The following is a 23151-nucleotide window of genomic DNA, read 5'->3' as shown; positions in this document are numbered from 1 at the left end:
CGCTGCCACTTGAGAATTCATAACCCCGAACAGGTTTTCCAATTATCAAAGTTAATAATTTATGTTGAACATAAACTCTTATTCTCTACTTTTTCCTCTGCCTAAACTGTCACAGAAAGATTTATGTTGAACTTAAATGCTTAAGTTTCGATTCACTAAAACTTTTATAAAATGATTAATTTTTTAATATTTAATTTGAACTTTTATCAATTTATTTATCACTTGAATCATTAAACAAGAGCATTAACTATATAAGTACCTACACACCTAACTAGGTACCTTCATGCTACATCTCATTCTGTTCAGCATAAAAAAATCAAATCACAAAATCCCTTTCGCGTTGACAGAAAAGAATTACCTACCTATAACCTATGCTATGTACCTACCTACCTACAATCAACCAAACCAATTGAATCAAAATCTTTGCACATAGGAAACTATCTTTCCCTCTCTGCCTCTCTTCTCATTATCCTAATATACCCACACACTTGCCACCATACGTCACCGAATTAAAAAAACCTAAACCATAAAAAAACAAACCCCATATTCATAAAAAGAATAATTGCAATAATCCAATCAACAACAGGTAGGTAGATATATCCCTTTCTATGTAATGTTTTATGTACCCATATAATTTTCTGCATGCCAAAAAAAAGCAAGAATAAAGATCTTGGCACATTTTTCTCTCCCTCACTCTATATATACACAATAGACACCACACCATACGTCTCGAATGATTTTTTTCTAAGCCACACACCCCAAAATCATAAAAAAATATTTGCAATAACCCACATAGAAAAGAAAACAATGCAAAAAAAATCAGTATATCCCTACTTATATACATATGTTACCTCTCATTTTGTTCATGCAAAAAAAAGCAAGAATAAAGATCTTGACACATTTTTTTCTCCCTCGCTCTATATAGTTATACTTAATACACCATACGTCTTTCCTTCCCACGAAAACCACATAGACCACACACCCTAAATTCATAAAAAAGCCGTAAGGTACATAATCACATCCTATATAGAAGATAAAAAAAACTATGTCCCTACCTACTTCTCATTCTCTTCATAAAAAAACACACAAAAAAATTGCAAAAAACCAAACACCTTTCGCACATATCAATCAACGCAAAATTCCGTCTAAAAAAAAATAAACCTAAACCTCAAAAATAAAAAGTAAAGAAAAACAACCACCAACAAGAGTCTTTTCTTGAAAGTCACCTCCTCTTTTTTTAGAATGAACTCAAAATGAATATTTTGTTGCAATCGAACCTTATGATCACATGTCCCATGATAAGTTGCGTGCGATATCTTGTCCCATGATATCTTCTGCCATGATAACTTACACCCAACCCATCCAAAATAGTTACTAAAATTTAATTTGAAGTTAGTTTGAACGGTTAATTTGAAGGAAAAGTGTCAAATGCACTTTTTTACCATTTTTTTTACGCAAAGCGTGATTATTATTTTTTAAAATATTTTTGTTTTTTTTAATAAGAAGTTAATAAAGTTTTTCATGCAGCCAGTTTGCCAAAAAAAAAATATTTTTTTTATTTACCCACTAAAAATTTGATTTTAATAAACCAATATTTGCATTCTGTTTTTGAGAAAGGGGCAGTCAAAGCATCCACAATTTATTTTTATTATTTTTTTTCATTATATTTCAAATCAGTTTCAAAAAAAAAATATATGTTTTTGCTCACAGTATTTTTAATATAAATTGTTTAAAAAGTGTCTATTTTAGCTTTTTTTACTTTGAAAATCCATTAATCACGCACACATACAAATTTAGTTCAAAAGAATGCCACGCATAAGCAGGCGCTGATGAACTCTTTCTTTCTGTTCTTTTCTATTTATCGAAAAAAACTTGCTCTTGCGCTCTCATTTTCTCGTTATATTTTGTTTTTTTTTGTGTGTTTACATAATACTTTTTTTTTTCCTATTTCCTCACTCAGGCAGGCAGAAATCATTCATGAAATTATGAAGATGCTGCAGAGAGTAGGTAGATAGTAGATATTTTTTGCAAGATCATTATCTTTGGTTTTCAAAAAGGGTTGACTCTTGGGTTTTTCCTAACAATTCATTTCGTGTTTATAATATCGCACTCGCGCGTGCGAGTTGACACTTTTGGTTTTTTTTTCAAGTGTCAGCGAAATTCTTTGCATTGTGTAATATTCACATCGCTAGTGCGGGGATATAGGTAAAAGGATTAGATATGCGGGTACATTGGTAAGTATTCACTTGTGTGTGTGTAAACATGTGTATTGACATTTGACATGTGCTTGTGGGTGACGTGAAATAACGCCCTACGAAATAAGACCCCATTTGAAATGCGGCTTTATTTCCATGGAAAAACCGAAATAACGCCCGACGGGCCTTATTTCAGTTGCAATATAGAAATAAGACCCCATTCGAGATAGAAATAAGGCCGCATTTCTGGAGGAAGCGAAATCTTGCTTCGTGTTCATAGTACCTATAAGTGATAAGTGAGAAGAATATGGGAGGGGGATGCGGCTTTCTTATGGGACATTACTTCACTAAGAGTAGGAAATAATTTCACTTTTTTTGGGAATTTAGTTCTCGCTGAATGTAAGAACAACAATTTTTTTTTTTTTGAACGAAATTCATTTTTGGGTGAAGTGGGAGGTGGAAAATAATTTTTCTTTTTAGTACTGTATCTTATTAGATGAGGTGTCTTTGGCACATATTTTTTTACAAAAGTCTGCACTGAAAAATGAAAATGGGAAATCGCGGGTCTTCACAAAGTTTTTGCTTTCTTTTTTTTCTAGTACAAACTTTTAAGAAATAAGTAAAATCAAGAATACATTTAGGGAATTCAAAATAAATAAAATTGAGTTATATACTTACTCGTAGTAACATAAGTAGATTCAATTTAATTCCAATGTTCAAATGCGAAGCGGAAAAAAATTTTTCTAACCCGAATTTTAAATTTTTGCCCACGTGAGGATCAATTTTGAGGTGTGAAAATTAAAAATTCGCGCGAATATCTCCTAAACGTAGGGTGGACAAACGACGATTTTTTGTTTGTATCCATTTCTCGAGGTGGACAAATGATTGCCGTTTGAATTTTTGAAAAAAAGTAATTTTTGAGGATTTTGAAATTTTCACTCTGGTGTATGCGTAATATTTTTTTTCGATTTCTCAGTACAAAATTTGTTTTTTGAATATCTTTTAAACGTAGGGTGGACAAACGACGATTTTTGGTATACGTGTAGAACTCGAGGTGGACAAACGTCAGAAATTTGAAATTTTGAAAAAAGTCAATTTTTGGTGTATGCGTAATATTTTTTTTCGATTTCTCAGTACAAAATTTGTTTTTTGAATATCTTTTAAACGTAGGGTGGACAAACGACGATTTTTGGCATACGTGTAGAACTCGAGGTGGACAAACGACAGAAATTTTAAATTTTGAAAAAAGTCAATTTTTGGTGTATGCGTAATATTTTTTTTCGATTTCTCAGTACAAAATTTGTTTTTTGAATATCTTTTAAACGTAGGGTGGACAAACGACGATTTTTGGTATACGTATAGAACTCGAGGTGGACAAACGACAGAAATTTGAAATTTTGAAAAAAGTCAATTTTTGGAGATTTTTTGGGACTTTGAATTTTTCAGTACAAATTTTGTTTTTTGAATATCTCCTAAACGTAGGGTGGGCAAACGATGATTTTTTGTTTGTATACATTTCTCGAGGTGGAATTTTTGAAAAATAATAATTTTTGAGGACTTTTTAATTTTCAGTAGAGGTACACTGTGGTGTATGCGTACTTTTTTTAAGTTGTGTTACGTCAAAATTTGACATAACAAAAACTACCTTTTCTTTATCCCTTTCCCACTCCCCACTTAATTTTTCTTTTTGACAGGTTGATTTTCTTCGCCTTTATGAGAGAGAGTAGGACGGCTATGGTTTACCGGCTTCATGTTCTCTCTCTCAGTAAGGTGAAGAATATCATGTATCAGTTGGCAAAATGGATGCCGCCGATAAGTACACGGCGAAGAAGTGAAGCCAAAGGGGCAAAGATGCCATACCGCTTTTAAATGGTAAAGCGGGATTTGAAAGGCGGGACGGCCTATTTTAAAAACTGAGGCAATCATTCGTAAAGCGCGGTAGACACTTGGTCCCCGACGCTGAAGTTACTCATATTGAGAATGGCCGCTGGCCCAACATAATTAATTAAAACCAAAATTGTAATTTTTGAATAATTCTTTTTAAAAATTTACTAAAATTTTTATTGATAAAAATTGGTACGTAAGATGGAACGTTAAGAGCGAGTTCTCTTAACCCAAAATCTGAGTAGGAGACAAAATGTTTAAAAGTGTCGATTAAAAAAAAAAAAAAAACAAGGAGAGCTACCACTTTTTCCTCTCCGTCAATGGGGTTTAAAATTATTTCCACACCAAACATCTTTCCTATTTTTATTTTTTTTTATTCGGTGGGGAAGAATGCTCGGTGAGATGATTCAGTTTTTCTTAGGTTTTGAAGTTTTGATTTTCTTGCTAATAAATAGTGGGTTTTGGTTGAATGCACTCATGAAATCGCCGTGACCTGGAAGTGATACCAGCGTGCGGCGAATTCATGAGAATGACTTGCATTCTGATGGGAGAGTTATTGCGAGTAAGCAGGACCGCGGTATTCCGGCACGTCGGCGCTCTTCAGCAAACTTGCTGTGAGTGGCCAAAAATGACGTGATCGGAATCCGCCACTCCACATTGGCTGAAAGCTATGGGGGTTAATGGAAAAGAAGTGATTGTTCAGGAGATGAGAGTCCTGACAATTCAATTCTGATTGTTCACTGGTGAAGACCGGAGGTCATAAATATTAGTAGCAAGAGGATAAAAATTTGCGGAACTTAAGAAAAATTTAAATAATAGTTAATATTAGTGTTTGAAAAAAAAAAAAAAGGTTTTTGGAAGCAGAAAATAGTGGTTATTTAAAGGAAAAATAGTTGGTGTGGAATATTAAGAATTGGGATAAATTCGGCAGCAGGAAGTGGTGGTAGAAGCTGGAAAATTTGATAAGTATCAAAACATATATATAGACTGTTGTTTCTTTCCTTGTTGTAGTGTGGTTAATTTTGAGAAAAAATTTTCTTCAAAAAAAAAAATACATTTTGTCTTCTACGGTTAATCGTCCTTTTCCGAAATATTGCGGAACGCGCGTCCCGTTCTCTAAATATATGTATATTCGAGAACCAGGCCTTAACGGTCCCTCTTACGGTATCAATATAATTTTCTCTTAACTGTTCATTTTGATTTTGAAAAGATTCTGAGTTTTTCTCCTTGCTTTAAGGTTTCTCAGACAATAAAAATATTAATATAAAAAAAATATACTTTGATTCTTTTATTTATTGTGGTTTATAATTTTCCTTCACCGTTGTTCGTTTCCCAAAAGGTTTGCAATTTCCTTATTTTATTTTTCAGAAAAAAAAAAATTGCTGGCGCCCTTTTTGCTTACAAAAGTAAGTACGCCCCTGTGGCATTATATCAAATTAATCGAAAAACATTTTTAATTGATTGATCGTTCAATAAAATTAATTGTCCAATCAATCAACTAGTGAACTCACCCCCTTACTGAACTAGCTTGGTGGCAGCACTTATTTTGCTGTCTTGTAACACTTTTTTTTAATTCGCTTCTTTTTATTAAATTCGCCTGCCTTTTGACAGATCAAATCAGTTCTTAATTAACATCGTGGTTTTCAATCGCATACGTCGTATCGAATCTCGTTTGTGTTTAAAAAAACAAAATTGTTTGTTAAATTATTCAATTGTTCGGTTCGCGTATTGAAATATTAAATCAAAATATATATAAAAAAAAAGTGTTACAAATTGGCGCCCAACGTGGGGCTTTTGTGTCTTTGTCGAAAAATTCTCGGTGGAAGAAAATTTCTGTTCTGTGTTTCAAGTGTTCTTTTAGGGAAGTTTTTCGTTTACCCTGTTAAATCCTTTTTACTTTTTGAAATTTTGTTTTCTCTTTAGTAGCATATTATAAAGGCATTACAACAAAATCATTGAATCCAAAACTTGTGGCAGTGGATTGCGGCATTATTGAATCTACAAAGTGGATAAATTAAGATTTGCGGTGCGTTATTTTGATCTTCGGATTTAACCTTTAATAGTTTCATACATAGATTGTATACATATACCTTTACCTGGAACTCAAGTAAGTTTTTCATTTTTTTTTTGTTTTGGTGATTCCATTTTAAATTCCTATTTTTTTACAATACATATATTATATACATACATACATACATATTCCATATAAATATTCTTCGAAAAATCTTTAGCGGTACTTTTATAAAAAGTGGTGTTTTTTTTTATACCGGTACTCATATCAGATTGACTTCATATCTCTTTGTCTCTTTCTTTCCTTAAAGTACATTGGTTTTGGTTGTTTAACTCTTGTTTACATTTTTTTTGCATATTCGCTTTGAAATTAATTGGATTCTAGTTTCGCGAAATACACTCCGGTGATTTTGATTAAACTCATATTTTTTTTTTTTTTTTTGGATAGGAAATTTCGAGTGATAATTTTTTTTGAATATTTTATTTTGATTAGATAAATAATTAAATTGATATCGAAGATATATTTACAGTCAGGTGACTGAGATTTAATCCACAATTTTTTTTTGTCTTTTTTTTTAATTTCTAATTTTGTTTTATTTTTTTTTCTCGCGGTTGATTGATAATTTAATTAAGTTAATTAATATTTGAAACGTTATAAATATTCAATTAAGATACAAAGCAAAATTAGTTCTCGTTTTAAATTTTAAAAATTAAAGAAAGATTATTCGGGAATTAAAAAAAAAAAAATTTATAAAAAGCAAACAACTGGGTGTTGATCAAGCTTTTATAAAGTATTTAAAACATCGAATACAAATTTTATTCGTGACATCGAATGCGTTTTTTTTTCTTTAGTTATAGAGTTGCCACCTTGTTTTTTTTTAATAAATATATTTTTTTTTAATTTTATTTTTATTTTATTTTAATTATTTTGTTTTAAATCGAACAATTTTTTTTTTAAACTCGTTTTTTTTTCATATTTTATTTTTTTTTAAATTTGAATTGAGGGTTTATTTTTTTTTAAGTATGGATATCAACAAGTTAAATAAAGAAGAACTCGCGTATGAATTGAAGGCCCGTGGCCTCAAAGAAGGCACGGTTGATAGCATGAGAACACAACTAAGATCCTCAAGGATTCTTGAGCGTGCGGGCTCCATTCCATCTGAGTATCAACATTACCCATTCGCTTTTGATGAGGATTTAAAGGCAGTTCAAGCCAAAATTGTTGAGATTAAGGATTTGTTGAAAACCCCTCCGAAAGATCCGAAATCATTAGATTATTTGAAGTTACAAACCAAAATTGAGTGGTCGTTAGGTAGGATTAGTAGGGCGAAGGCTGAATCCTCGGAAGAGGTGAACGAGGTGGCCGACATCAGGGGGGAATTACTTGTATTAATGGCAACGTTGGTCGAAGGGAGCGAAGAGCTACCCAAAGGTTCAAATAAAAATAGTGTGGTTACAATTACAAACAATAATAATAACAACAATAATAATACAAGCAACAATAACAACAATCAACAGTCGACAGCAGTCGTGGGTGCGTTACCAGCTGCACAGGTCGGCCAACGTGCGAGTTCAGAATTTCAAATACAGGGTGAGCCCTGTGACCGGAATTCTGAGCGAATTGAAAAATGGAACGTGAAATTCTCTGGTGAGCGGTGCGGCTCATCAGTGAATTCTTTTATTGAAAGGGTTGAAGAACTTAGGGAATCGCGTGGTGTTTCGGAGGCGAGGGTTTTCAGATCAGCGGTGGACTTATTTACAGGGAAGGCTCTTCTTTGGTTTAGGACGGTTAGGGATTCAATATCAACATGGACAGAATTGGTTAGGGAATTGAAGTTGGAGTTTTTACCCTCCAACTATGACGACCTCTTGTTGGACGAGGTCAGGCGGCGTACCCAAGGCAAAGATGAGACGATGGGGATGTACATCGCTCTCATGCAGACATTATTTAAGCGTTTTTCTGAACCTCTAAGTGAGAATAGAAAATTATCTATTCTCATGAAGAATATTACTCCCTTTTATCAGACGCAACTGGGGTTGGCTGAGATCAAATCAGTCAACGATCTTGTTGCGTTGGGTAGGAGAATGGAGACGATTAGGGCAAATGTTGAGGCTTTTGTGCCACCACCTAATAACCGATCTAGACAGGCATTGGAGCCTGACGTTGCATATGTTGCTGCCGTTCAGGAAGCAATAGCAACGGTTGCAGTTAACCCCCCAACTCGTAGGCCCATTAGATGCTTTAACTGCAATAGGGAAGGTCATTTCTCAAATTCTTGTTCCGCTCCTAGGCGTTGTTTTGGATGTGGGGCTACGGGTACAACTCGTAGCAATTGCAGACGTTGCTCGGGAAATGGGCAACGGACTCCTGGGCCAGCAGGACAGGAGCGCCGTCGAACTTAAATAGGTCGCCTGCTGACGACCAGCTGGTGACAGAAGTAAATCTTGGTTTCACGTTAGAGTCAAGTGGGGATGACAGTCGTCCCTACTTGGGGGTAAATATTTACGGGCTTAGGTTTTTAGGGCTTTTAGATTCAGGGGCTTCGCGAACAATTGTATGTAGGGATGTTTGGAGATTTTTAAAAGATTTAGGGTTAAATTTAGAAAATACTAATATTAGGCAGGTTCAATTAGCTGACGGTGCAGGTGTAGGAGTATTAGGAGTTGTAAATCTACCAATTGTTGTCGAGGGCAAATCGGTTTTGATAGAATGTTTGGTGATACCTAGTTTACCGCATGCGATGATACTAGGTGCAGATTTTTGGGCACTGACGGGAATAGTTCCGGATCTTCGATCTCGTATGTGGAGTTTTTCAAGCCAAGATATGGTGGCTTCGATAGGTACTTCGTTTATCACGGAAGAGTCCGAATTGGATGAAGGACAGAGGGGTGAATTAGTTGAACATTTGTTCAAAGATATGCCGGAGGGTTTGGGTCGAACAACAATGGTAGAACACAAAATTAGATCTTCATCAGAACCAATCAAACAAAGGTACTACCCTGTTTCCCCTGCGATGCAGGTTCACATAGATAAGGCTTTAAAGGAAATGATGGATGAGGGGGTAATAGAAAAATCGAATAGCCCTTGGGCATCTCCGATAGTTTTGATTAAAAAGAAAGATAGTACTTATAGGTTCTGCGTCGATTATAGAAAACTTAATCAGGTTACAGAAAGGGATGCTTATCCACTCCCTATAATTTCAGCCATCTTGGATAAGCTTAGGAACGCTAGGTTTTTATCATCACTCGACATAAAATCAGCTTATTGGCAGATTCCGGTGGAAGAGGAATCTCGCAAATTTACAGCCTTTACGGTACCGGGTAGGGGACTTTTTCAATTTAAAAGAATGCCATTTGGCTTACACAATGCCCCTGCAACTTGGCAGCGGTTCATCGATAGTGTTTTAGGACCCGAGTTGGAGCCTTTTGTTTTCGTTTATCTGGATGATATTATTATCGTCACAGATTCATTCGAAAAACATTTAGAAATTCTGAACGAAGTTTTTAGAAGATTAAGAGAAGCAGGGTTAAAGGTAGGGCGAGAAAAATGTAATTTTTGCAGACCTTCTCTTAAGTTTTTAGGTTATGTTGTCGATAGAAACGGGTTACATGTTGATCCGGAAAAAGTAGAAAGTATGGTAAAAATACCTGCACCGAAAAATTCGAAACAAGTTAGGAGTTTTGTAGGGACTGTTTCATGGTACAGACGCTTCGTACCAAATTTTGCCACAGTAGTTAGACCTTTAACCGATTTACTTAAGAAAAATAAAAAGTTTGTTTGGACGCAAGAATGTGAAGATGCTTTCAGAAAAGCAAAGGAATATTTAATTACGGCTCCGATTTTAACTTGTCCCGATTTTAGTCTTCCGTTCGTAGTTCAAACTGACGCTTCTGATTATGGCATCGGCGCCGTACTTACCCAAACATTTGAAGATGGAGAAAAAGTTATTTGCTATTTAAGTCGATCTTTAAATCGCAACGAGAGGAATTATTCCACAACGGAAAAAGAATGTTTAGGAGTTTTGTGGGCAATTGAAAAGTTACGACCGTATCTTGAAGGTGTTCATTTTACGGTTATAACGGATCATTACTCACTCGTTTGGTTGAATAACCTGAAGGATCCGCAAGGTAGACTTGCACGCTGGGCAGTTAGGCTACAGCAATTTGATTTTAAAATTATACACCGTAAGGGAAAGGATCATGTCGTTCCGGACATGCTATCTCGGGGGGTTCCAGTAGTGGCTGGAATTTCAGAAGAGGATTTAGACCCTTGGGTGAGGAAAATAATATTGGCGGTAGAATCAAATCCATTAGGTTATCCAGCATGGAGGGTGGAAAACGGGCGACTTTATAAATTCGTAAAATCGACGCATATAATTGTTCATGAAAATAATGATGAATGGAACTTAGTAGTTGGGAAAAAGGATAGACAAAATATTTTACAGGAGTGTCATGATAGTCCTTTAGCAGGACATATGGGGGTTAGAAAAACGTTCGCGAGAGTAGCGGCCAAATATTACTGGCCAAAAATGAGAAATGATGTAGCAAACTATGTTAGGAAATGTTCAATTTGTCAACAGGTGAAACCAATTAACGATAAACCAGCGGGTCTTATGACTGAGAGAATAGGAGTTGCTTCGCCGTGGGAGATGATAAGTGTGGATTTAGTAGGGCCTTTACCTAAGTCCACTAGGGGCTTTATGTATATACTTACTGTTGTAGACTATCTTACTAAATTTCCCTTGTTATTTGCTTTGAGGTCTGCCACTGCAAAGGCAGTGTGCAAAGAATTGGAGGATAATGTTTTTCTTCTTTTTGGAGTACCGAAGTTTGTCATTTGTGACAACGGTCCGCAGTTTAGGAGTAGGGAATTAAAATCTCTTTGCGATGAGTATTCTTCGAAAATTAGGTTTACTCCACATTATCACCCTCAGGCTAACCCAGCAGAGAGGATTAACCAGATTATTAAAACTACTTTAAGAGCTTATGTTTCTGAGAATCATAGAGTGTGGGATTCTCAATTAGCGAAAGTTGCATGTGCAATCCGTACGTCGCAACACGAAGTGTTAGGAGTTTCTCCATATTACGCCAATTTCGGTAAAGAGATGTCTACAAGTGGTAGAGAAAACATCTCAATTAGGGACCCAGATGGGAATGGTTTACAACCGGTAGGAGATGTAGGGGAAAGGTTTAAAAGATTAAGAGCCGACATAGCGGTCAAACTTCAAATAGCGGCAAAGAAATCAGCTGAAGCGTACAACCTGAGAAGAAGAGATATTCAATATTTCCCTAATGACGTTGTATGGCGACGAAACTTCGATTTATCGAATGCAGCAAACTATTACGCAGCTAAATTGGCGCCGAAGTACGTCGGGCCATTCCGGATAAGAAAACGTTTGTCTCCATGGACGTATGTCTTGGAAGACGATAATGGCAAAGATCGTGGCACTTGGCACACAAAGGATCTAAAGCCTTTCAACTCATTTTCTGAAAATGATTAAGTTAAAGAAAAAAAAAAAAAAAAAGTCCCAAAAGTAGAGTAAAGTTTTTTTTTGTTTTTTTTTTTTAATTTTGAATTTTATTACTTATTTTGATTTTTTGGTCATACTTGGCCAATGGGACACCTGTGTTGTGTTGTGAACCAATCTCATCCGCAGGAAATGGTTTACTTTCTTACAAAAGCAAACACATTTCCAAAGGAGGAAAGGGTGGGGTTTGTTACGTCAAAATTTGACATAACAAAAACTACCTTTTCTTTATCCCTTTCCCACTCCCCACTTAATTTTTCTTTTTGACAGGTTGATTTTCTTCGCCTTTATGAGAGAGAGTTGGACGGCTATGGTTTACCGGCTACATGTTCTCTCTCTCAGTAAGGTGAAGAATATCATGTATCAGTTGGCAAAATGGATGCCGCCGATAAGTACACGGCGAAGAAGTGAAGCCAAAGGGGCAAAGATGCCATACCGCTTTTAAATGGTAAAGCGGGATTTGAAAGGCGGGACGGCCTATTTTAAAAACTGAGGCAATCATTCGTAAAGCGCGGTAGACACTTGGTCCCCGACGCTGAAGTTACTCATATTGAGAATGGCCGCTGGCCCAACATAATTAATTAAAACCAAAATTGTAATTTTTGAATAATTCTTTTTAAAAATTTACTAAAATTTTTATTGATAAAAATTGGTACGTAAGATGGAACGTTAAGAGCGAGTTCTCTTAACCCAAAATCTGAGTAGGAGACAAAATGTTTAAAAGTGTCGATTAAAAAAAAAAAAAAAACAAGGAGAGCTACCACTTTTTCCTCTCCGTCAATGGGGTTTAAAATTATTTCCACACCAAACATCTTTCCTATTTTTATTTTTTTTTATTCGGTGGGGAAGAATGCTCGGTGAGATGATTCAGTTTTTCTTAGGTTTTGAAGTTTTGATTTTCTTGCTAATAAATAGTGGGTTTTGGTTGAATGCACTCATGAAATCGCCGTGACCTGGAAGTGATACCAGCGTGCGGCGAATTCCTGAGAATGACTTGCATTCTGATGGGAGAGTTATTGCGAGTAAGCAGGACCGCGGTATTCCGGCACGTCGGCGCTCTTCAGCAAACTTGCTGTGAGTGGCCAAAAATGACGTGATCGGAATCCGCCACTCCACATTGGCTGAAAGCTATGGGGGTTAATGGAAAAGAAGTGATTGTTCAGGAGATGAGAGTCCTGACAATTCAATTCTGATTGTTCACTGGTGAAGACCAGAGGTCATAAATATTAGTAGCAAGAGGATAAAAATTTGCGGAACTTAAGAAAAATTTAAATAATAGTTAATATTAGTGTTTGAAAAAAAAAAAAAGGTTTTTGGAAGCAGAAAATAGTGGTTATTTAAAGGAAAAATAGTTGGTGTGGAATATTAAGAATTGGGATAAATTCGGCAGCAGGAAGTGGTGGTAGAAGCTGGTAAATTTGATAAGTATCAAAACATATATATAGACTGTTGTTTCTTTCCTTGTTGTGGTGTGGTTAATTTTGAGAAAAATTTTTCTTCAAAAAAAAAAATACATTTTGTCTTCTACGGTTAATCGTCCTTTTCCGAAATATTGCGGAACGCGCGTCCCGTTCTCTAAATATATGTATATTCGAGAACCAGGCCTTAACGGTCCCTCTTACGGTATCAATATAATTTTCTCTTAACTGTTCATTTTGATTTTGAAAAGATTCTGAGTTTTTCTCCTTGCTTTAAGGTTTCTCAGACAATAAAAATATTAATATAAAAAAAATATACTTTGATTCTTTTATTTATTGTGGTTTATAATTTTCCTTCACCGTTGTTCGTTTCCCAAAAGGTTTGCAATTTCCTTATTTTATTTTTCAGAAAAAAAAAATTGCTGGCGCCCTTTTTGCTTACAAAAGTAAGTACGCCCCTGTGGCATTATATCAAATTAATCGAAAAACATTTTTAATTGATTGATCGTTCAATAAAATTAATTGTCCAATCAATCAACTAGTGAACTCACCCCCTTACTGAACTAGCTTGGTGGCAGCACTTATTTTGCTGTCTTGTAACACTTTTTTTTAATTCGCTTCTTTTTATTAAATTCGCCTGCCTTTTGACAGATCAAATCAGTTCTTAATTAACATCGTGGTTTTCAATCGCATACGTCGTATCGAATCTCGTTTGTGTTTAAAAAAACAAAATTGTTTGTTAAATTATTCAATTGTTCGGTTCGCGTATTGAAATATTAAATCAAAATATATGTATATAAAAAAAAAGTGTTACAGTTGCTATAAAAAAATTCTTTTTGGAATATCTCCTAAACAGAGGGTGGACAAACGATGATTTTTGGTATACGTAAAGAACTCGAGGTGGACAAACGACAGCAGTTTGAATTTTTGATGAAAATTGATTTTTGGGGATTTTAGGGGAGTTTTAATTTTTCAGTGCAAAATTTGTTTTTTAAATTGCTCCTAAACGGGGGGTGGAAAAACGATAATATTTGGTATGTATATAGAACTCGAGGTGGACAAACGATTGCAGTTGGTTTTATACGCCTATCTCAAAATTTGAGCGTTTTAGACGATTTTTCATTTTTCAGACTTCCTATAAAAAAAAAGAATTTGCTCTTAAATTTTTTTGAAGGGTGGACAAACGAAAATTTTGGGTGGACAAACATGGACAAACGGTGGACAAACGAATTAGACAAATTTGGTTCGAAAATTTTGAGGTCGCAGTTCTGGCTTCACGGAGCCCTCCATAAATCTTTCATGAAAATTGAAAATTGAATTTCAAACCAGTTTTCGTCCACAAACACCATATCCGTATAAAGATCTATGTATACCTACATCCATTTGCATGCCACCCCGAACGCGTGAGTGCGATGGCGATCTCACAAAGAGACAATGAATGAAAACCATAACCAACATCCTGAGGGGAAAAAACCAGAGAATTCGATGGCGAGAGAGCGAAACACATTCACTAATACACACAAATGCTTTTACATGAGATCTGACTTCGCTGAAAAAGGGAACCCAGTCTTAATATATCAATCAAAACTGCATACTTGTTTTGGAGGGCAATTTAATTTCAGATTTTATTTTATTTTTTTTTTAAACGAATTTTATTTTTTTTTTTTTCAAAATTTCTATATAAAAAGTCTTAAAAATTTAAGCAACTTTAACTCTAAGAGCACGTTCGTGCGGCCCAGTCGTGCATTTTTTTTTTTTTTTGCCAAACTGGCTTGATGAACAACTTTATTAACTCCTCATTAAAAAAATACAAAAAAGTGTTTAAAAATGATCACGCTTTGCCCAACGACTAAAATGATAAAAAGTTTATATTTACACTTTTCCTTCAAATAAACCGTTCAAACTAACTTAAAATTAAATTTTATTAATATCATTCCACTATTCCACATTATTATTTATTTTTGTTTCATCTAAAAACACTAATAAATGGTAAAGTTATTCTAAGAAGAGTGAGTAAAAAATATGAAATTACAACAAATTGACGAAGCTTTTTTTCTAATAAAAAAAAAAAATCTACTTCATGAAAACACATTGTAGCGTAGATTTCAAACACCAAAAAACATGCACAAATTTCAAGTGTCGTAACAGTTTTTAGATCGATTTGAACACTTAGAAATAATTTAAGATTATCCCTTCTATGTAATGAAGCGTCCACAAGTCTCAGTTTAACAAATATAGTACCATAAATTAGATACATATGTTGCGTAACGTATGCGACATTAAGTCAACCACGTTTAAGCGTTTATTTTTACTTAAAACTTGATTAAAAGTTTGGCTTGGTGAATATCAATTTAGGATTTAAGTTCGCAATCACTTGTTGACTCTTGACAAAGAGTTATCTGCCTCTAAAGAAGTTTTTCATTGTAATAAATCGCATCTTTTACTCTTTTTCCTTATTATAAAAAGTTACCATTTTTCATGGAATGCCCCATTTGATCATTATAAAACAAAAAAAAAAAAGTAAAAAGTTTATAAACAACGGTGCCCCAACCAAAATTCTGATTGAATCTAGATTTGCAGGAAAAAAAAAAATCATTTTCGACTCTTATAAAATAGCAGAAGAAATGTTTCTAAAATTAAAATGATGCAAAAATGTGCATACGTTTATTACCTTTTCAAAAAAGTACGTTTCATAAGATTATCTTACAAACTGCAAAAGTTATACAACAATTAGTCAACCATCTTCCATTAAAATGCTATGGAAACCCCCCTTAAGGTTAAAACTCTAACAGTCAAATTTTGCAAACAAAATAAAAAATTAGGTACTCACTTCGTAAAAAAATTATGAAATTAGTGTTTAATTTAAGCTCGTTTTCCCTTTCTCTAAGTTTTACCTTAGCTTAGATGCAAAATACATTACAATTGTGAACTGTCAATACCTAAAACAACTTACCCTCATCTCGGAACGGGAGTAGGTTGGACTGACGGCTAAGTTATCATAATGGTCGACCGTAGAGTTATTTTCGTACTCATAACCGGGAGTTTTACAATCCTTTTCGTCATTTATGTACTTGTATTGCGGGAAAATGGGAGGTTCTCTTTGGATAGTTCCTGATTTAATATGCCAATAATAAGGTCCATCATTGTCTGTAAATAGAATGTCGATTAATTTTTAATATACTTTTATGTGAGAAAATTTTAAAGTTACCTTCATGTTTCTCCCACCCCATTGGTAAGTCTTTATTTCTATCCTTTTCTTCAATACCTTCTAAAAGAGTGCAGTTGATTTCTTCTTCATTGTAATAAGCGTACTTTTTATCCGATAAGGCATCACTTATTAGTCCAAAGTTAGATTTTTCAAATTTCTTGTTTCTTAAAGCACGCAAAATTTCAGAATTAATATTTCCAGATATGTATTTCGTGGTTGGGTTGCCGATTGGTTTACTTTTGACATTGTAGCTTAAGTCGACATGTTGGTTTGATTGAACTTTAAGGTCAAGGGATGGAGAATAATTGAAGAAGTTTTTTTTCTCTGCAGACCTGCAGTAAATAAATAAGTATCCGTGTTTTATTGCGTGGTTCAAATTTACATTAAGATTGTAAGTCTGGCCGTACAAGAAATTTTGAACTATTATATAGGGTGTCCGTTAGAGAATGGATAAGCCTGAAATGGCTGATAGGTGCACTTATAACTGTTCTAAAACCAAATAAAAAAGTTACTATCGCAACCAGTTTATAAAATATTAGCTTTTTTTCGTTCAGTGAACTTTAAATTTCGTCATCTTACGTTTTCTTTAACCACGAATGAATGAATTTTATAAATTTCTTATTTTCAGAATGTTCTAAAATAATTGGCTCACTACGATGCACAGAAAGCAAATTAAATGAATTTATGTAAAGTTTGTTATTATTAGAGGCCCATATACATTAGAGTGGAGCGTTTTTGGACTTTTCTTTCAGATCACTGCGTGCAACTCATGGTTTATGCCTTGTGCTCTTCTGAACATATTCTGATACTTTTTTTTTATTCGACAATGGAAAAATAAAAATCGGGAACCCTCTGAAGATTGCTCGTATTTCACGAAAATCCATATTTTATGCGGCGTTAGAACCTATCTGAATTGACTTAATCTTTTTCATTTCACTACCAACTGCTCATAACTTATGCTGAGTGGTCTCTAGAACCAGATCTGATCCCCTATTTTGAGTCGTTAATGGAAAAAACGAAATCGGGAAGGCTCCGAAAAATGCACATTTTCGCAAAAATTAAGATTTTTTAAATTGTATAAAATCCCACCCAGAACAAATTTCTTTTCCAACTTGTTTGTATTTGCTATATTTGTTAGAACCTATTTGAACCTTATAAGCTATGGAGCACTCAAACTGAGAACTTTTCTGTAATAATGACGTCGTTTATGGGGGATTTAAGAAAATGCTACTTTGACATCCCTTGACCCATTTCAATAGAATTTTAAATTCAAATACTACACTTTAAAACTTCGTTAATAATTTAGTTTTTATATAAAACACTAACCTTTGCAACTGCATTTAATTTATGTCGATATTTTATTTCAATCCTTAGATATTTGACATTTAGGTGTTTCCATAATTCTTGACCATGCTTAATTTTTTTTTAACTTTACCTGCAGACGGTTTTCTTAAATACCATACAATCTTTTGTTTTCCACAAACTTTTGTTTTTAATATTGTTAAATTCATAAGAGTAAATCGTTAAACGGTATAATTATTACGCCATTTTGACTTCAAAATAAAAATTTAGCATGGGCAAGAATTTAGTATGGGCAAGAATTATGGAAACACCAAAATGTCAAATATCTAAGGATTGAAATAAGATATCGACATAAATTAAATGCAGTTACAAAGGTTAGTGTTTTATATAAAAACTAAATTATTAACGAAGTTTTAAAGTGTAGTATTTGAATTTAAAATTCTATTGAAATGGGTCAAGGGATGTCAAAGTAGCATTTTCTTAAATCCCCCATAAACGACGTCATTATTACAGAAAAGTTCTCAGTTTGAGTGCTCCATAGCTTATAAGGTTCAAATAGGTTCTAACAAATATAGCAAATACAAACAAGTTGGAAAAGAAATTTGTTCTGGGTGGGATTTTATACAATTTAAAAAATCTTAATTTTTGCGAAAATGTGCATTTTTCGGAGCCTTCCCGATTTCGTTTTTTCCATTAACGACTCAAAATAGGGGATCAGATCTGGTTCTAGAGACCACTCAGCATAAGTTATGAGCAGTTGGTAGTGAAATGAAAAAGATTAAGTCAATTCAGATAGGTTCTAACGCCGCATAAAATATGGATTTTCGTGAAATACGAGCAATCTTCAGAGGGTTCCCGATTTTTATTTTTCCATTGTCGAATAAAAAAAAAGTATCAGAATATGTTCAGAAGAGCACAAGGCATAAACCATGAGTTGCACGCAGTGATCTGAAAGAAAAGTCCAAAAACGCTCCACTCTAATATACATCCTCCTAGGTAAAACATCAAGTGGCCCAATATCTTAAAACGAGGGTTAAAAATTGTATTAACAATCCTATTAATTTGACAATTTTATCAAAAACTGCACAATTATTTTTCATACTTTTACTTATGCACCCAACTCTTTCAAAATTTAAATTTTTTTGAAAACTCAATGAAAAATAAAAGCAAGCTCTTTGAGTTTGTCATTAAAATAAAATATTGCATGGTTAATGTAATTAAACCTTTTTTATTTTTCGTTCTCATACTATGCATGACATCTATATGCAAAAAAAAAAAAATGCATACATTTTCCATGTGGTGCCATGGTACCATTTCAAAAGTGTTCTTTCCCGCTAAAAAAAAGCACCCTTTAATACGAAATATTTTGATGGACATATTTTATTATTTTTTTCTATGGTAGGTATATGAAACGTCATTACAAAATTTTATCAGCCTACCACTTTTTTTTCAAAGAGCAATTGGTAATATTCTGATTCTTGCTATTTAAGTTAAAGACGGATTAAGAGTCCAATAACTGTTTACATGATGCTCGAGACATTTTGGTATTGATTTTATTAGATCGGGCGTTAAAAAATACCTCGAAATCATGTATCATATTAACAAAAATGTTTTATTACTAATACAATGTGCAACAGATAAACCTTTGTATCTACCCTTCCAGATAGAATACAAGGTGGCCCAATATCTCAAAATAATTCTTATATTGAGTACTTCCAATGATGTAAATTTCATGATTTTATCACAAAGTGCATTATTGAGCTGTTTTGTAACGCTAAGCCGCCTCACTTATAAGAAATTAAAAGTTTTTATAACTATTCCATCTTTTCTTTAAAAAACTTTGAAATTGGTTTTTGATGCAAAACGTAAAAAAAAAAATATTTTATGAAAATTTGTAAACACCTGTGGTATAAAAAAAGCTCTATAGCAACGTAGGTGGCCAATTTTTTTTTTAAATATGCGCGCCAAGAGGGCATTTCAGAATGGTAATACCTAGTTTTTATTCTATTCTAGAGTAATTAGGAAGTAATTGGTACCAAAATGCATAAAAAAAGCGTATTAATTTAATAAATTAATTGAATTGTATATCTTTAAGTTTTTTCGAATTGCTATCACAAATGCATGGATTCCATCAGTTTTTTTGTTAAATCATATTTTACAATAATTCTTCTTATACATAACCATTAAAAAAATGTTTTAACCGTTGAACAGTGGCTATAAATAAATAATTTAACTAAATAAATGTAATTGTAAATTGTAGTGCATAGTGAAATAGCAAAAGGGATTTGCCGGAAATACATTTTCAACACAACCGCAACCCCTCAATTCTAAATTACATTAAACCAAGTTTATTTACAAATTTTTGGTTAGTTAGTTTCGACAACCATTTCATCCGTAGTTCTTTCGCTTGCTTTTCATAAACATCTCGAACAAAATGCATCTTTATGTCGATATGCTTGCTCCTAGCGTGGAAAACTGGATTTTCGGAATTAATTTCAAATGTGAGAGCCATTATATAAAACTTACTTAATCGAAGAAATGAAACACTCAGAATAATAAATAAATAAAAAAAAGAACAAAGAAAGAGATTTTAAGGACAATAACTAAAATGTTGAATTTGCACCAGCAAAAATAATAACACAGAACCAGGGCCGTCTTTAACTATCCTAGGGCCCTTGGGCACACGAGAATTTGGGGCCCTTTTGGAAAGTAAAATAAGTGCAATGGTTGGCTTCAAAGCAATTGTTGGTGAAAAAGGCGAGTCAATATATCGTTCCATATAAAGTACCTAGCGTCTTTATTATTGGCAGGGGGCGCCAATTATACGTGCATTGAGACATCAATCGTTGCCACTGCCAATAATAACCCTGTATAAGTTATAAGTTTCAGTTTGAAGAATTGAAAAAAAGAGCTCAAACGGATTGATAGATTTGCTAAAAACTCGGTACAGACGATTTGTACGGATTTAACGGATCTCCAATATAAAGTTTTCGAGATATTGCAATTTTCTCAAAAACGGATAACGATTTTAGTTTGAAAAAAAAACATGTAATGCTGCAAATAAGCCGCACTTTTGAAATAAGAAAAATATTTTTTTGGACCGTTATTAACGATACCTACTTGCCATAGAACCGATTTTTTAATGTAAACGACACAATCGATTTTAATGAAAATTTTGACATAAGAAAGGTTTATACTGATATTAAAATTAAGTAAACTTTTAAAAAAAATTATTTTTGGATTTAACAAAAAAATATTTTTTTTGAAAAACAATTTTTTTAAGTTATTTAATGAATTTTATGTGTCAATCTTTAAATACGAGAGCAATTAGCAATTCAAATTAAAAAATGTTTGGGGTTGCCAACCATTGTACCATGGCGTTTTCCATTGAACCAAAACATTGATGTACCGTCGACGAGCCGGCAATAGTTTTTTCTTAAACGTTTTCCAACGGAAAAAGTATTGATGTTTTTTTGCCGACGAATTGATTCTTTTTTCGTCTTTTAATACGAATCTACACATATTTTTACACAAGCACTAAAAATTTGACAGTTTTGCAAACTTCAAACGAAATTATTATTTAAGGAAAAAGATAATGGAAGAGAATTCGTTGTTTTTATTAATAAATAATCCTAGCTACAGTGGAAAAAAAAGATATTTTTCTTGTTTTTTTTGAAAATATTATTGTCTTATTTTTTGGAAAATTGAATTTTGGTTTGGTCGTTTGGATTTAGAATTTTGTCCGCATACAACGCCACATAATTTGTTTTCATTTTGAAAACATATACACTAGCCCAAAAAATTAAAGGAACAAAAAAAAATCGTGATTTTTTTTAGTGATTTTCGATAGGCTGTATCTCAGTCAAAAATGACCGCATCATGATAAAATAAAAAGAATGTGAGAGCTCTATTCTTCTAGTTTTAGGATTAAATATTAAAATATTTTATTTCTAACGGTAAAATAGCAAAATTGTTGGAAATGCTCAAAAACCAAAATTTTCTAATTTTTTTTTGTTTTTACTTCTCTCATAAGGAAGTGGGAAAATTTTTTCTGATAAAATGATTAATATTTTTAGAAAGGCTTTTTATTTGGCTTTAGAATTCCTTTTGTTTCAAACTTCTACGATTTTTTTTACACTGCAATATCAGTCATCAAACCAAAAACCATACTTTTGACTTTGACTATCAATATCTCAACAACGGATCACTAACCAGAAAATTTAAGGACACAATTAAAAACTTCATTCAATTCTCTATAAAGAAATTAAGTTTGCTTTGTAAAAAAAAATGTTTTCTTATTTTTGAGATTAATTTAGGAAAGCTATCAAAATAGGCATTTTGACGGTTTTTTAGAAAATGTACCACTTTTTAATTTCTATGTGTGAAAAGATTAAACTGAGGCTTAATTATTGAAGTTTAATATACCTGAAATTAATATGCAAAGTTTCAGACTTATTCATCAAGCAGTTTTTCTGTTGTGAAGGTTTGAACTTTTGAGATGAATTAAAACACCATATTTCTACAGTTCTAAATGACTTACTTCTTGTTACTTTTTTATGAGCAAAATCAATTTGTTTTTAGTTTATTTGAACAATTTATTGATAAATATCGTTTAAATTATAGATATACCAAAGAAAAACAAAAAAAAATTCAAAATTAGGAAAAATATACAAAAATGGTATAAATAGCTTTTATTCAAAATTTAAATTTTTTTGAAAACTTTTAATTTTTTCGTGGTTTATCTTAAATTTAAACGATATTTATCAATAAATTGTTCAAATGAACTAAAAAAAATCGATTTTGCTTATAAAAAAGTAACAAGAAGTAAGTCATTTAGAACTGTAGAAATATGGTGTTTTACTTAATCTCAAAAGTTCAAACCTTCACAACAGAAAAACTGCTTGATGAATAAGCCTAAAACTTTGCATAATAATTTCAGGTATATTAAGCTTCAATTATTAAGCCTCAGTTTAATCTTTTCACACATAGAAATTAAAAAGCGGTACATTTTCTAAAAAACCGTCAAAATGCCTATTTTGATAGCTTTCCTAAATTAATCTCAAAAATAAGAAAACATTTTTTTTTACAAAGCAAACTTAATTTCTTTATAGAGAATTGAATGAAGTTTTTAATTGTGTCCTTAAATTTTCTGGTTAGTGATCCGTTGTTGAGATATTGATAGTCAAAGTCAAAAGTATGGTTTTTGGTTTGATGACTGATATTGCAGTGTAAAAAAAATCGTAGAAGTTTGAAACAAAAGGAATTCTAAAGCCAAATAAAAAGCCTTTCTAAAAATATTAATCATTTTATCAGAAAAAATTTTCCCACTTCCTTATGAGAGAGGTAAAAACAAAAAAAAATTAGAAAATTTTGGTTTTTGAGCATTTCCAACAATTTTGCTATTTTACCGTTAGAAATAAAATATTTTAATATTTAATCCTAAAACTAGAAGAATAGAGCTTTCACATTCTTTTTATTTTATCATGATGCGGTCATTTTTGACTGAGATACAGCCTATCGAAAATCACTAAAAAAATCACGATTTTTTTTTGTTCCTTTAATTTTTTGGGCTAGTGTATTTTCCGTATAGTAGAAAAAACTTTATT

General features: G+C 32.9%; 1 protein-coding gene across 12 annotated transcripts in view; it reads right to left on the bottom strand.

The window, feature by feature from the left end:
- Window positions 1-23151, bottom strand: part of LOC129906890 (protein Fe65 homolog) — a 359219-nt gene that overhangs the window by 249237 nt on the left and 86831 nt on the right. For all 12 annotated transcript variants that reach the window (XR_008770866.1, XM_055982875.1, XM_055982874.1 and 9 more), the window contains 2 exons: window positions 16244-16575; window positions 15989-16182 (listed from right to left, as the gene is read on the bottom strand). Coding sequence is in view for 11 of the 12 variants with exons in the window: in XM_055982875.1 (XP_055838850.1) it covers window positions 15989-16182; window positions 16244-16575 (526 nt within the window). In the remaining variant the exon portion in view is untranslated. The remainder of the gene's footprint in view (window positions 1-15988; window positions 16183-16243; window positions 16576-23151) is intronic.

Source organism: Episyrphus balteatus, chromosome 1 (assembly GCF_945859705.1).
Source record: "Episyrphus balteatus chromosome 1, idEpiBalt1.1, whole genome shotgun sequence".
Classification (NCBI taxonomy): domain Eukaryota; kingdom Metazoa; phylum Arthropoda; class Insecta; order Diptera; family Syrphidae; genus Episyrphus; species Episyrphus balteatus.
This window is presented reverse-complemented; position numbering and strand designations above follow the sequence as displayed.